At 38.4% G+C, this 14,510-nt stretch overlaps 1 protein-coding gene across 8 annotated transcripts in view; it reads right to left on the bottom strand.

Annotated features, from left to right (window-relative positions):
* Positions 1-14,510, bottom strand: part of ZNF277 (zinc finger protein 277) — a 125,837-nt gene that overhangs the window by 46,756 nt on the left and 64,571 nt on the right. For all 8 annotated transcript variants that reach the window (XR_009520661.1, XR_009520662.1, XR_009520660.1 and 5 more), the window contains exons 3-4: positions 9,808-9,896; positions 9,463-9,545 (exon numbers count right to left, since the gene is read on the bottom strand). Coding sequence is in view for 4 of the 8 variants with exons in the window: in XM_060020745.1 (XP_059876728.1) it covers positions 9,463-9,545; positions 9,808-9,896 (172 nt within the window). In the remaining 4 variants the exon portion in view is untranslated. The remainder of the gene's footprint in view (positions 1-9,462; positions 9,546-9,807; positions 9,897-14,510) is intronic.

The following is a 14,510-nucleotide window of genomic DNA, read 5'->3' as shown; positions in this document are numbered from 1 at the left end:
TATATGTCTTTCTGAATTGTATGAAAAGAGGAAAAGCATCTACTTTAACCAAAAGTGGCACTTAATCACTAAGATATTAATTAAAGCAGAAGGAGGAAGAATTTCACTCTGCTTAGGATGAGGAAAGCCACAAGAGAATATCCTTACAATGAGAAAAAGGTGGATAATAAAAAACCCTAGAAAAACAAACAGAAAAACCCACACACAACTTTTTTTTAATTTTTGGCTGCATTGGGTCTTTGTTGCTGCGTGCGGGCTTTCTCTAGTTGCGGCGAGCAGGGGTTACTGTCATTATACTACAATATATGGATAAACTGTAACTTATTAAAGCATTGCCCTATTGTTGACCATTTGAGTTTCATGCAACTGTTTTTTTTTTTTGCGGTACACGGGCCTCTCACTGTTGTGGCCTCTCCCGTTGCGGAGCACAGGCTCCGGACGTGCAGGCTCAGCAGCCATGGCTCATGGGCCCAGCCGCTCCGCGGCACGTGGGATCCTCCCGGACTGGGGCACGAACCCGTGTCCCCTGCATCGGCAGGCAGACTCTCAACCACTGCGCCACCAGGGAAGCCCTCATGCAACTTTTGATTGTTGTAGCTATAAGCTAAGCTGGGATAAATTTGTGCCAATCATGTCTGTCTTTTTTTTTTTTTAATAAATTTATTTTATTTTTATTTTTGGCTGCGTTGGGTCTTCATTGCTGCGTGCAGGCTTCCTCTAGTTGTGGTGAGCGGGGGCCACTCTTCGTTGTGGAACGCGGGTTTCTCATTGCGGTGGCTTCTCTTGTTGTGGAGCACGGGCTCAAGGTGTGTGGGCTTCAGTAGTTGTGGCACATGGGCTCAGTATTTGTGGCTCGTGGGCTCTAGAACGCAGGCTCAGCAGTTGTGGTGCATGGGCTTAGTTGCTCTGCGGCATGTGGGATCTTCCCGGACCAGGGCTTGAACCCATGTCCCCTGCACTGGCAGGTGGATTCTTAACCACTGTGCCACCAGGGAAGCCCCACACAACTTATTTTGACTCCAAAAAGCTGAACTCAAAAGGTAACCAGACAAGGGACTTTCCTGGTGGTCCAGTGGGTAAGATTCTGTGCTCCCAATGCAGGGGGCCCGGATTCGATCCCTGGTCAGGGAACTAGAGTCCTGCATGCATGATGTAACTAAAAGATCCTGCATGCTGCAAAGAAGATACTGCGTGTCACAACTAAGACCTGGTACAGCCTAAATAAATAAATAAAAATAAATAAATCTTAAAAAAAAAAAAAGGCAAAAAGACAAATTGAATTCCAAAAGGTGACAAGCTCTCTGAAGAGAGGCAGGGACTTAAGAACTATTTCACCTTTGGCAGAGCATGAGACGAAAAGGGCAAGTAGGAAGAAAATAGCTGAAATTTTAAAGAAGTTTTAAAGGCTAAGTCCCTGGGAGCCTTGGACACAAAAGGATCCAGCTCTTTTCCACAGGTTTCCTCCAAGTTCTTGGGAGAAAGACTGGGCGTAGGGCAAAGAAACACGAGGATGAGTTGCATGTAGAGGCAGGAATAACTGTATTAAAACAAGATTATCAATGACACAATATGGTTTCTTAAAATACAATAAAACCCAGTGTTCTCAGCATTTTGAGATGAGGGAAACTTAAGCTTATGGCAATATCAAGACATCTTAAATGAGTAAGAAAACACATGTCAATGACTAAAGAAAAACAGTAAAACAAAAAAGCCAGAGAGAAATTTCTTAACTGGATGATGATATACTCCCCCAAATCCATGAGATAATATCTCACCTTTTTGAAAGGTATCAGTACATCCTAACATTTTTTTTTTTTTTTCGGTACACAGGCCTCTCACTCTTGTGGCCTCTCCCGTTGCGGAGCACAGGCTCCGGACGCTCAGGCTCAGTGGCCATGGCTCACGGGCCCAGCCGCTCCACGTTATGTGGGATCTTCCCGGACTGGGGCACGAACCCGCGTCCCCTGCATCGGCAGGCGGACTCTCAACCACTGTGCCACCAGGGAAGCCCCATCCTACCCTTTTTGAAACTGCAATGATAAAGGCAATTACCATCTGCTTGCTACACAGGATACACAGTCAGTATATTTCTCCTACTTTGAATCTCCATGAGGTGGCTTTTGAAGAGTAAGGAAGAAACAGAATAGACCGAACATCTTTAACAAATTAACTAGTGGAGAAAAAAATTATATAGATTTCTCATTTACATGGAATAGGTCATCACAATAAAAAAAAGAGAAGTTGAAATACAGAACAAAAAAAGCAAGAGTTAAACACGTGAGAGCTAGAAAAGCCTTATTTCTATTTGTATTAAAGATAAAAAGGAATCCAGCCTAGGCAAGAAGATGAGGACTTTTAAAAATGGAAAGGTGGCTATGGGAGACTGCAAAATAATTTACACTGAAGAAAAGAGAAGCTATCAGTATGGCATGGATCAGTATAGTATTATCTGTCCGAGGAAGTATTTTACTGGCTGGCTAAACTCAAGCTCAGGTATAGCCCTATGTTTCTCTAAAGATGAGGCAACTCCAAAAACACACTATCTTCAAGTGTTAAAAGAAAATATAAGCAGCTTAGGCCCAAAGGAATAAGAAATTCCTATCTATGACTGACCTAAGATAATAAGTAGATGAAAAAAATTCTTAGCAATGGAAACAGAACACTATTATTTGTTTACATATGTATTTATGTCCTGTTCATCCATTTTTATTAATTCTAAAAACTGACTATTTTGAAAATGTCACATTTGCTTATAGAAGGAAGATCCAGTTTGATAAAGAATCCCGATAGAGAAATGGTGCTTAGAGTTGGAAAACAGGAGTTTGAGATCCTCCCTTCCTATTTAATACATTATATAACTGTGGCCTTGAGCATATCTCCTAATATCTTCAAACTTGTTTTTCCATCTAAACAGAGATAATGATATTGCCTTAGTGATCTCACAGAGCCAATGTATATAAAAAATGCCATGCAAAATTTAAGTTCTTGTTGAAGAAGTTCAAAGTGGTAAACTTTAGGATTCAGTTTAGTATTGTTTCAGACTGGGTTTACATTTGTTTCCTAAATGAAAACATTAATTAATCTGAAGGTTAATATTACTCAGTGGACACTCTAGCTAACTTGATCTTTGTTGCACTGTTAATAATAATGTTACATTCAATGGGAAACATCATCTTATATTTGGGAAAGTTACTGTAGGTGCAATTAGAAAATTTGTGCTACAAAGCTAGGAATTATGCAGGAAAGGTATAACATTATACTTTATAAGTCACTGATATAATTTGATCTTTTATTAAAAATCTCTGAAATCTATACAGAAAAGAGGCACAAGGGAGAATAATCTTCTTAGTGGGAGATAGGTAATTTCATTTTGTTGTTTTATTGTTGGGGGAGGTGGGATATATGAAGTAGCAGTAAAAAAAAAAACAAAAAAACTGTTTCTCTCTAGAGGATCAAATTGTTATATAGGTTAAAATTTTCATAAAATATTTATAGCTGTCATGAATGATCTCTCAAGCTGACATTTATAATAGTGATTAAAAAAACCCACTTTGATGCAGCTAAATAGATGTTTCCCCTCGTCCCAGTTTAATTAAAAGTTATATCTTGCTCTGGGAGCTTATGACTGCCATTTATCTTCTACTGTAGGCAAATGTAAAAACCAGTATTTTTTTATGCTTATGTGAAAAGTGTGAAAAGTGTAACCCATGATTAAAGATGTCTGCCTCGGTTATTTCACCTCTCTTCCTTAAATCAGGGAGATCTGACTATACGGCTCTATAGAAATGCCACACAAATACTCCAGGATCAAATTTAAGTTAATACTTTATGAACAAGGCTCAGAGAAGATACAAAACTGAACATGACAGTCCCAACCATTAAGAGGCATCTAATCCAGTAAGAAAGAAAGATTTTTAAACAACTAACTATAATTGAAAAGCCAAGTAAAATACTGTATTAATAGAGCTTAGAAGAGGTTATTAATTCTGACTGGTGGCATCAGGAAGCTTTTGTGGAAAGTATGGTATTTGAACAATGTCTTGAGGCGTATGTTATTTACACAGGTGGGGCTGGCATTCCTGATTGATGACGCAGATTCCTGAAACCACCTAACAAACGAGTAACTGTGAGACAAGTAGTGTTTTCACGAGAGTACAATCTCTAGATGGGCAGGGGCTGTGGCTTATTTCATCCACTGCTATATCAACAGAATTTAGAACAGTGTCTGGGGAAAGATAAATATTTATTAAATAAATGAATAAACTGGACCCTGGGTAATTGAAAGAAAAAATGGGAAAAGATACTGGAAATGCAGTTTGAGCCCAGAAAAGCTTAAGAATATGTAGATGAAAAAGACCACTGCAGATTTTAGGAGAGTAAAATGATCTGCTATGTATTTTAATATTAAAATTCTGGAGGCAATGCCAATTGATTAGAGAAGTGATTCCACCTACAAGGTAAAAGGCACTAGGAGTGCAAAGAAAAGGATGTATATGGGACTCAAAGGTGGAACTGATAGGACTTGACAAATGACTTAGGTATGGGGATGAGTTAAAGATGATTCCAGAAATTTCCAAACTGAGTGACCAGGGGAATGGTGGTACTATTATATAAGAAAAGGGAAACAAGCAAACTACAAATTTTGGTAGAGAAAAAAATAAGTTCAGTTTTAGGCACATTAAAATTAAGGTGTTGATTGAAAATTCATATGGAAAAGTTCAACATAATGCAAGTTAGAACTGGAGTTTAGAGGTAAGCCAGGAAGAAAGCTGGAGATGAACCAATCAATGGATATTTACTCTGACTGCCTGCTGTGTGCCAGGACCAAAATTTAAGCCATCAGCATAGCAGTGGTATTGATGAGAGTGCATCCCCTGGATGGGGGACCTTGGAAAACTTACCCATTTAAAAGAAAAGAGGGAAAAGAACCACTGGAGGAGATTAAGGTAGAATGATGGGATCAAGAGAATATTTTTAAAGAAGGAAGCTAAAAGGGAGGAAGGTATACAAGCTATTCAAACCCTCAAGAATCTTTCCTAATTCTGTAGTTCCACCTTCAGAGTACAGATGAAAAATTTCAAAAAGTGTCAAGTAGGAATCAAGCTCTTCAAAAAGAAAACTGGGAACTCAGACACATCTCATAAATGTCACAAGGAACCAGTGAGGTCTAAAAAAGAATGGAAAAGGTGGATCATTTAGATTCTATATGCCTCCAGCCACTCACACAGAAACAGATTTTTTTACCCCCCAAAAAATGGGGCTTGGAAAAAACACCAATGTGAACTTAGCAATATAGTGAGTGCTAATGAAGGATATTTAAATATAAGACATAATTCCTACCTCAAAGAAATTACTAAGTCATTTTGAATTAACAGCAAATCATACACAGGTATTTACACTAAATCCTTTATTTAGAGTTCCAAATGACTTTTTATTTAAAATTTGTTTTTGGCCATGCCACGTGGCTTGCGGGATCTCAGTTCCTCGACCAGGGACCGAACCTGTGCCCCCTGCAGTGGAAGCACAGAGTCCTAACCACTGGACCGCCAGGGAATTCCCTAGAGTTCCAAATGAGAGAGTACATATGAACGATACCTATGCAAGTCATCACTAATGCAAATCAGGAGAGCAAATGCCACTCTAGTTTGAGGGTCCTCCCTCACGGACTTGAGATCCTACTGACACTGAGCTGAGTTCATTGAAAAACACAGACTGGATTATATACCCATTACCATGAAGCAATTTAAATGGTTTAAACTACATTTAAGTGCCTTTCAGGAATGGTACACCAACTCACACTCTTTTAAGTGGCTGAAAAAGTGCTTGTCCTTTAATACTCTTGCCACCATTTAGTGTTATTGTTCTCAAATCTTGTTAACTTGATACTTTTGTTGAAGACTGGTTCATTTGATCATTTGGACTTCTTTCTGGAAATGTCTGTTACTGACTTGTAGAGCTCGTTGTACAAAAAAGAGAGACATCCTGTCATTATTGCCAACTCCCAAAGAAAGATCACCCACACCAACCTCCTGCTTCCACACTACAGAGCATAAAATTACAATGAAATGTCTGACTGCAAATTCAGCCTGTCTTCCTGTTACTTGGCAAATCTTTTCTTTTTGTTGATCTTCTAGCCACCATTCCCAGTGGTAGCCTGTTGTAAGCCTCCTCTGCTTTCCTGAAAGTCCAATCCTAGCCTGAATCCCCTCCCTACACAGACCTATAAGATAATGAGCATCCAGGACAGAGCAACTATCAGCCTAGAATAAAAAAGAGTACAAGAGTTGTGGGAAGCAGAGTAAATAACTACTAGACTCGCACGGCGTGGCATGGCTTAAAAAGGCAGGTATTAGGCACACCACTTAGCTTAAAGCCTCAGCTTTGCTTCTCATTCACTAAGTGCTCTTGGACAAAATCATCTTTCTATGCCACAGTTTCCTCATCAGTAGAACAGCATTTAACAGCTATCTCACAGGGTTGCTATGAAGCAAGGATCTGATGCAAAGGCATGGTGTATGGCTGGCACTCAGTAATTGTTAGTTTCTTTCCACATCTCCAAGTTGGTCTGTAGTGAGAACTTGCCAACTTTAAATGGATTTTTATACAGCTACATTTATCATCTTTTCTTCATTTCACTCTCATGGGCAATGAAGAGACATCAATGGGTCTTTCTCATTAGAAAGTCAATCCTGGCACCAAAGGATTTCCATGATTTAGCTTCATCTTACCTCTTCAAACCTATCTCACACTCCTCCCAAAATCTTTCAGATCAGACTTAACTTTCCTGAATATACCTTGAACATACAGATCCATATGTATTTTCCTCCCTTTTCTACAACTCTCCAAATACCCAAATCCATCTCACTGTTAAGACACAATATATTGTTATTTGTATTACTGGCAACATTTATTGAGTGCTTTCTACATAGCAGATACTATCGTAAGTATATCACAAGCATTATCTCACTTAATCTTCACAAGCCCTACATTCTATCATTATCTCCATTCCCAAGAACACATGTTTGCGGTTTTTCTCTAGATTGTACACTCTTTTATGACATGAACCATGCCTTGTGCTTCTTTGTATGATCATCTAGTTAAGCAGGAATTCAATGAACATGAATGTATGTATACACTGACTGCAATTTCATCATATTTTGTTTCTTTTAAGCTGCCGTAACACTCACTTTCATCAAATCTACTACTCTGACAAAGTATAAAGTTGGTAAAAAGATGGGATGTTGTGATTAGTCATAAGAAATGTATATCTGGCTTTAGCCCCCATTCCTGGCACTTGGCTCCTAAAATCCAGGGAATTACTCAGTGTTGAGAGCTCTAAATGTGCTTCTTGTTATGCTAACGCGCTGACTTTCAGAGAGTACTAGGTAACCTAAGGACGAGAGCCAGCTATGTCGTTCTGGGGGTTGGAACTTTCATTCCCCTCAATGGTCAAAGATTTAATCAATCATGCCTAAGTAATGAGGTTTCCTAAAAACCCAAAAGGACATGGTTCAGAGTTTCCAGGTGGATGAAGCTCTCTGAACTTCATCTACATGCTGCCTTGGTGGGCCTCAAATTCCATGGGGACAGAGCTTCTTTGTTCAGGATCTCACACTATGTATTTTTTCATCTGGCTGTTGATTCACATTCATTAATATCCTTTGTAATAAACCAGTAATCTATTTTTTTTTTTTTTTTTTTTTTTTTTTGTGGTACGCGGGCCTCTCACTGTTGTGGCCCCTCCCGTTGCGGAGCACAGGCCCCGGCCGCACAGGCTCAGCGGCCATGGCTCACGGGCCCAGCCACTCCATGGCATGTGGGATCTTCCCGGACCGGGGCACGAACCCGTGTCCCTTGCATCGGCAGGCGGACTCTCAACCACTGCGCCACCAGGGAAGCCCAACCAGTAATCTACTGAGTAAACTAGTTTCCTGAGTTCTGTGAACCACTCTAGCAAATTAATCAAACCCAAGGAAGGAGGGTCATGAGAACCTTTATAGGGGTTCACAGCCAGTTGGTCAGAAGTACAGGTGACAACCTGGATTTGCGATTGGTATATGAAGTGGATAGCAGTCTTGTGGGACTGAGCCCTTAACCTGTGGGATCTGATGCTATCTTTGAGTAGACAGTGTCAGGACTGCGTTGAATTGTAGAACATGCAGCTGGTGTGAGAGAATTGCGTGGTGGTGTGGGGAAAGAACCCACATGTTGGAGGTGGTTTCACAATCTTAAAAGGTTACCTAAGTTTTATAGATGTAGATATTTCTAGGGACTTGAGTCTGTCTACAGACATACAACAAAGATTCTGTGTATCGAGTAACAGTAATGGCTGCTGTGTTAGTTTGAGTTCTTATAAAGAAATACATAGGGGTACTAGGATTATGTCAGTTTGATCATTTTTGATTAAGACCACTGTGAGTAAGAGTGAAAAAACTCATGGAAATAAAAAATTATGAATAAGTACTACCAAACAAAATCCATAAAATTTTACAGTCAATTTATCCTTATTCTGCAGATTTCTTAGATATTACAATAGGGAAAGAAGAGAAACTCAGGAAGTCCTGTTTCTTCATTGGGTTTGCATACTTTTTCTTACATAAATCAGTATCCAACAACATCATCTCATGTTTACATAATATAATGTGCTTCAGGGGACTTTCTCAAATCTTACGACTTTGTTAGACAGGATTTATTTTCCTCCTAGATCTCTTGAGGATTTAGCAGAAACACTGAAATCATAGTTTTCTTTCACAACGTATCTAGCCAAGTCCAAAGATACAGGGAACACTTATAAGTAACCACTAAAGGAAGAGCAAGTCATTTTCAAGTAATAGTTGAGATTTAGTGACAAATAATGGAAAACTGGATACTTTTAAATAAAATTACTAACTTCAAAAAATTAACCAATTTCTGTTCAACTTCTGAAAATGAAAATTTTCACACCTGTATATGCTGTTATCTTTTTAAAAGACTAAAGATGCTGAGATTTTCAAATCAGCTTCCTTATCGTTAAGGCTGAAAATGAGAAAGACTATTATGATCAAACTATTTGCTTAATTCATAAAGGGGAACAAAAGAAGTGCTAGTGCATAGCACATTCCAGGGGGAGAAAAAAGGTTAATCAATTCAACTCAATTTTAGCTGAGGGCATTCTTCCACGATTGCTGAACCCTAGCATGTGTCAGGCAGCTAAAATTACACTAAAAAGTGTAAGCTCTGTTGTTATTTTAGAGATAATCCAGGAAGCAAAACAAAGCCAAAAATTCTCTCTGCATTTTTAACATGAAATGCTTTACTCTTCAATCAAGTGTCTACCTTTCCTGTTTTAAGATCTTTATGTATTATCTCCTCTTTGTGTATGTTTGAAAGTTTCCAGAATAAAAACAAACAAAAAAGGGCAATAACAAAAATGATTTTGTATGTGTTTCCAACACACTGCTCATTCTTTAAAATAACTCTTACCAGTCTCTGCTTCTGAAGTTCTTCTCTAAGCATTCTATCTTCCGGTAAAACATCACACAGCAAAAAATAATTGTCTTGTTCTTCTGTTGAGAGATCAGGAAAATAAATAAGAAATGATATTTGTCACTTTTTCAAAAAAAATTTATCTTTCTTAAGAGAAATATATCTATCTATGTCTATGACGATCTCTCTTCTGGTATATAGTTCTGTTTTAGCTTTACTGAAGTTATACAACATGAACAGAGCAATTTAATTTTAGCTACTATTTAAGAGAATTATAAGAAAGATTATTCCTTTGAATTTTTGGATTGCAGGGAAAAGATGGTAGTCAAGATGTACACTTACCAAATGGAGCTGTGGAATTGATTCTTATCACACTACAAAAATCTGTAATGGGCTGTTCAGTGAACCTTTTCCTCCAATATGAAATGTACCTTAGAACAATCAAAAACAAAGAACGGTGAGAAGACTCAATACCCTACTTACTTTAGAATATAGGATTTTATAAGAACATTTAATTACCCTAAAGCAATAAATCAAATGTTGACTGAAAACTTCTAGCTAGAAAATTTGTAAATAGAAAGGCAGCAGAGCATTGTAGAAATATGAAATAAATATTTAATGGAACGACATTACCCTGTAAAGGCATGAAAATGATTAAATTTTACCACCCCCAAATTCAATAAAGAGACATATGGAAAAATTAAAATGAATTATTTTTATGTGATAATGAAGTTTTTTTGAAATCACATCCAAGTTTATATGAATTTAAAATGCAACAATGATTAAATAGGCTTTATCACACATTTTCCAATAAATTGAAAGTTAGGTGGTTATCTTATACATCAAAAGAACAGATCATGATAATGCAATGAGAAGTCAGTCTAAATTCAATATCTATATAACAAGACAGAACAATTCCATACGTCCACACTGTGTCTGAAATTTAGCTTTTAGAATAACAGCCAAGCTTGCAATTCCTGTATCTAATGAGCTGAGTTAGAAGAAGGACACTGGCTATATGTAAAAGCAAAGCATAACACCCAGACCTGCATTATTTGATGAAAGAGGGAGTAAGATGACAGGATTCAACACGCTGTTCATCTTTCCATTTATCTAACAAGATTTATATTGACAATTACAATTTCATTTATCAAAGAAGAAGAAGAGGAGAATGTGATCTGCTTCAAGGGGGAAAAAGGAAATGGAAAGGTTGACTCTGCAGTTGACAATTTATCAGGCTACATGTTGATGGATAAAAAAGGAAACTTACAACAAAGGATCAAAACCTGCACAAGAGATGGAACTTAGTTAAACAGACAAAGCACACAGGAAGAGTATATTTAAATGGCTTGATATAGCACCTGTGGCCTGCACAGGTGCTATATCAAGGTCCACACTAAATGTTTTAAAGGTCCACACTGAATGTTTTAAAGAGGTAGAAGAGCATTTGAAGATTCCTGTAAGGTTCTCTAAGTAGTTCTCCAGCTCCCAATACTTTGACTCCTTTTTAATCTCTCTTTTTCTTATTTTCCCAACCCATGGTGCTCTATAGAAAGGGCATTCATTATACACTAGGAAAAAAAAAATGTGCCGGGAGAGAGGTCTGAGAGAAAGAGAGAAACGTGACATGAGCTAATATAAAATATAAATGGATGACAACACTGAATATAGAATATATAAGTAAAAGAAGTAAAAGATGGGCTTCCCTGGTGGTGCAGTGGTAAAGAATCCGCCTGCCAATGCAGGGCACACGGGTTCGAGCCCTGGTCTGGGAAGATCCCACATGCTGCGGAGCAACTAAGCCCGTGCACCACGCCTACTGAGCCTGTGCTCTAGAGCCCACGAGCCACAACTACTGAGCCTGCGGACCACAGCTACTGAAGCCTGCGTGCCTAGAGCCCGTGCTCCCCAGCAAGAGAAGCCACCGCAATGAGAAGCCCGCACACCGCAGCCAAGAGTAGCCCCCCACTCGCCGCAATTAGAGAAAGCCCGCGCACAGCAGCAAAGACCGAATGCAACCAAAAATAAATAAAAATAAGTAAATTTACAAAAAAAAAAAAGAAGTAAAAGAATAATGTATAACAATAGAACCACATGCTTTAGCTCTTCCTTCTCATGTATAACCATGCTGGCAACCTGGATGGGTAAGAAGGGGTAGAACTCTTTCCTTATAAAACAGTGCTAGACCTTATTTTAAGAGATCTGGAAATGATGTATCTGAGGCTCCAGCTCAGTCTCAAACCATAAATACTATAAATGATGAACCATGACCCTATGTCTAGCTCCCTGGCTCCCACATTAGAAGTATCAGAGCCGAAGGCATTTCAGGTCCATCAGAGTACACAAAAAGAGGAAAAGCACCTACAAAAGGCTGACACGTTATTCCCTTTGCCATCCTGGCCAGCTTCAGCACCCTCCACTCCCCAGTTATCTTACACAGACTCTTATTCTCCTCTTTTCCATTCCCCACTAGTTGCTTTTCCTTCCCCTCCAGGGGAAACCGAAAGAAAAGGGAGTCAAGTTTTATCTGAAGTTTCCTCATGGCTACCACTAGAATACACCAAGGAGAGGTTCATCACTCTTGATTCCTACTCCACTGAAGGCTGTGTGGGTGCCACCCTCTGGAGAAAACAGAACAGCTGTTGTCAGCCCTTTATATTATTTCCACTATGAGCCTACAGTTCGTTAAAAGGCAGTGATAATTACATGTAAAAAATTACATGAAGCAGATGACCAGGTAAGAGCAGATACTAGTGACCAGATTGTCCTTTGAATTGTCGCTAATTCTTTAACAGAGTCAACACAATAAGAGTCTCTTATCTGCACAGATCTTGAGCTAGAATTAGTTGTGCTTTTTAAATTAAGACGATGGTCCAAACCTTGTGGCTGACGTTTTATTAACTGACTCCACCAGCCCTGCAGGCAACAGGGAAGAGAGAAGCAGGGACTTTGCATTCAGAGATATGAACCTGAATTAAAAGATTTTTTAACCTTTCTGACACTCAGCTTACTCATTTGCAAAATCGATTGTTGATAATTAAACAGGATAACACATGTAAAGCAGTGTTCACCATGCTGGGTGTTTAATAAATGAAAGTTATTATTATAAGAAAAAGTAACATATTTAGATAAGATTAAAGTAGTAAAGAATTTGTTATTCCAGAGAAATATTGGTATCTAAAACAACAACAAAAACAACAATGATAACGTTTCATCAAACATTTAATGAGCAAATTAAAATAGTTATATGAGTAGTGTCAGAGGGCACACACAAGTGGCTGAGGCGGGGAAGAGTAGAGTGATGATGATGATGGTGATCAGAAGGATATCAATTATTAGCAGCTACCATTACTGAGACCCTACCTGCCCAAGGTCACACAATTAGAATGTTAGAATTGGGATCTGTTGTCTCCAAATCCAAACTCAAGTCTCCTACAACACAATGCCTCTCATGTCACGTGAGGACCAATCTACACAAGAATTTCAGAAAAAGGCAGAAACAGGAGAAAGCCTCCAGAATTACAGTTGTAATGGATACTTGAAGAATTTTCTTCCTTAGAGACCAAGGAGAATGCTTTTTGACATGGCAAAACTGAAGTACAGACATGAAGTCTGAAGGGAGAGGGAAGGTCTTCCCTTTCTGAAAAGCATATTACCTAAAAGCAGCTCTTGGTCTGAACTGCTCCTAACTTCCTGCCCAAGTGTTGAAAGTTGACAGCAGCTGTTTGGGGCTGTTGAATTGGAACTGCTTGACTAAGCAAAAGGTACAGTACCTACAGAGGCACTGATTCCTCTGATGTCCTGATTCCAAAAGTCAATGGCTCTTAGTCTCTAAGGACTTCCATGTTGAGTCCTTTTCTCCTTGATCTTTGAAGAGAAGGCTCACATCATGTATTTGTTTTGTATCACAGTTTACCTCAGTGTGGTAGGCACAAGGGAAGTGATTACTAACATCGGCTGACTTAAAATCATGGGGAGATTCTGTCTGACAGAACTTCAGTTACCCTCTTCAAATAGTTAAGGCGTCCAATGGGATGAAGAGAGAGAAGATACTGTTATATGCTCATGTCTGGTAGTCTTTACATTGGTTAAAAGCTATTTTATTGCTTCATGAACAAGTGGTCATGAATTCTGGAAAGGATGTTTTTCAGACACCATCTCTAAGAGCATCTCTGAGATGTTGTTAGGTAGCTTCTGGGGGAAGAAGGATAAAGCAGGTAGTAGGCCAGTTCCATAGGCACAAAGGTGTCATCTGAGTGGTCTCCTCCTGACCAAAGGCTGGGTGACAATAACATCAAAGGGAAAAAGAATCATGTTACAAAAGCAAAATATAACCATAAACTACCATATAACTTAAACATATACAATTATGTATCATATCTTATTGTGGTATACTATATAAATAGATCTGAATTGCAACAAACTTTTGACCTAAGTCTAAATTTAAGATGTATCCTAGTTATCACATAATAGTACTTTTTTAGTTTATAATTAAAATTAAGAGGTATCAATATGTCCATTTCCCTGTGGTTGGTAAAAGCATTCAGATAAATTGTATTCAATTGAGAGATGTTTTAAAGATAGCAGATGTTCAATACCTGCACTGGTGGCATTTTTTCCCACCCACTAAAATTTATTGTTCCATGTTAAGGTATCACTTAGTACTTCTTCATTTTTTCCTACTTCTTTAGTTTGTTTAAAGCAACCACTCGATATATAAAGGAAGCCAAGAAATAATATGTGGTATGAACCCTTTATTTGGAGGACAGTTATCACAGCATTTCATATTTTATTAAAAAGCCATAAAAGTAATTATTAGGTCACCAGCAAATACTTTCTTTTAAAAGAACTTTAATCACATCTCACAAGAAATCCTTGTAGTAATATCATCTTGCCTGCCCAGCTCCCCATTGTAACTGGCGTGCTTATTGACAGAAGCATAAAGATTTGAGATACAGTCATTAATTAAGTAGCACTGAATGAGTGGGCTCTAATACAGAAAGGGGCAAGAATTAAGGAGTTAACATTTTTCTTCTGGAAAAATT

This window comes from Delphinus delphis, chromosome 9 (genome assembly GCF_949987515.2).
Source record: "Delphinus delphis chromosome 9, mDelDel1.2, whole genome shotgun sequence".
Taxonomy (NCBI): domain Eukaryota; kingdom Metazoa; phylum Chordata; class Mammalia; order Artiodactyla; family Delphinidae; genus Delphinus; species Delphinus delphis.
The sequence above is the reverse complement of the archived record's forward strand: the minus strand, read 5'-3'. Positions and strand labels throughout refer to the sequence as shown.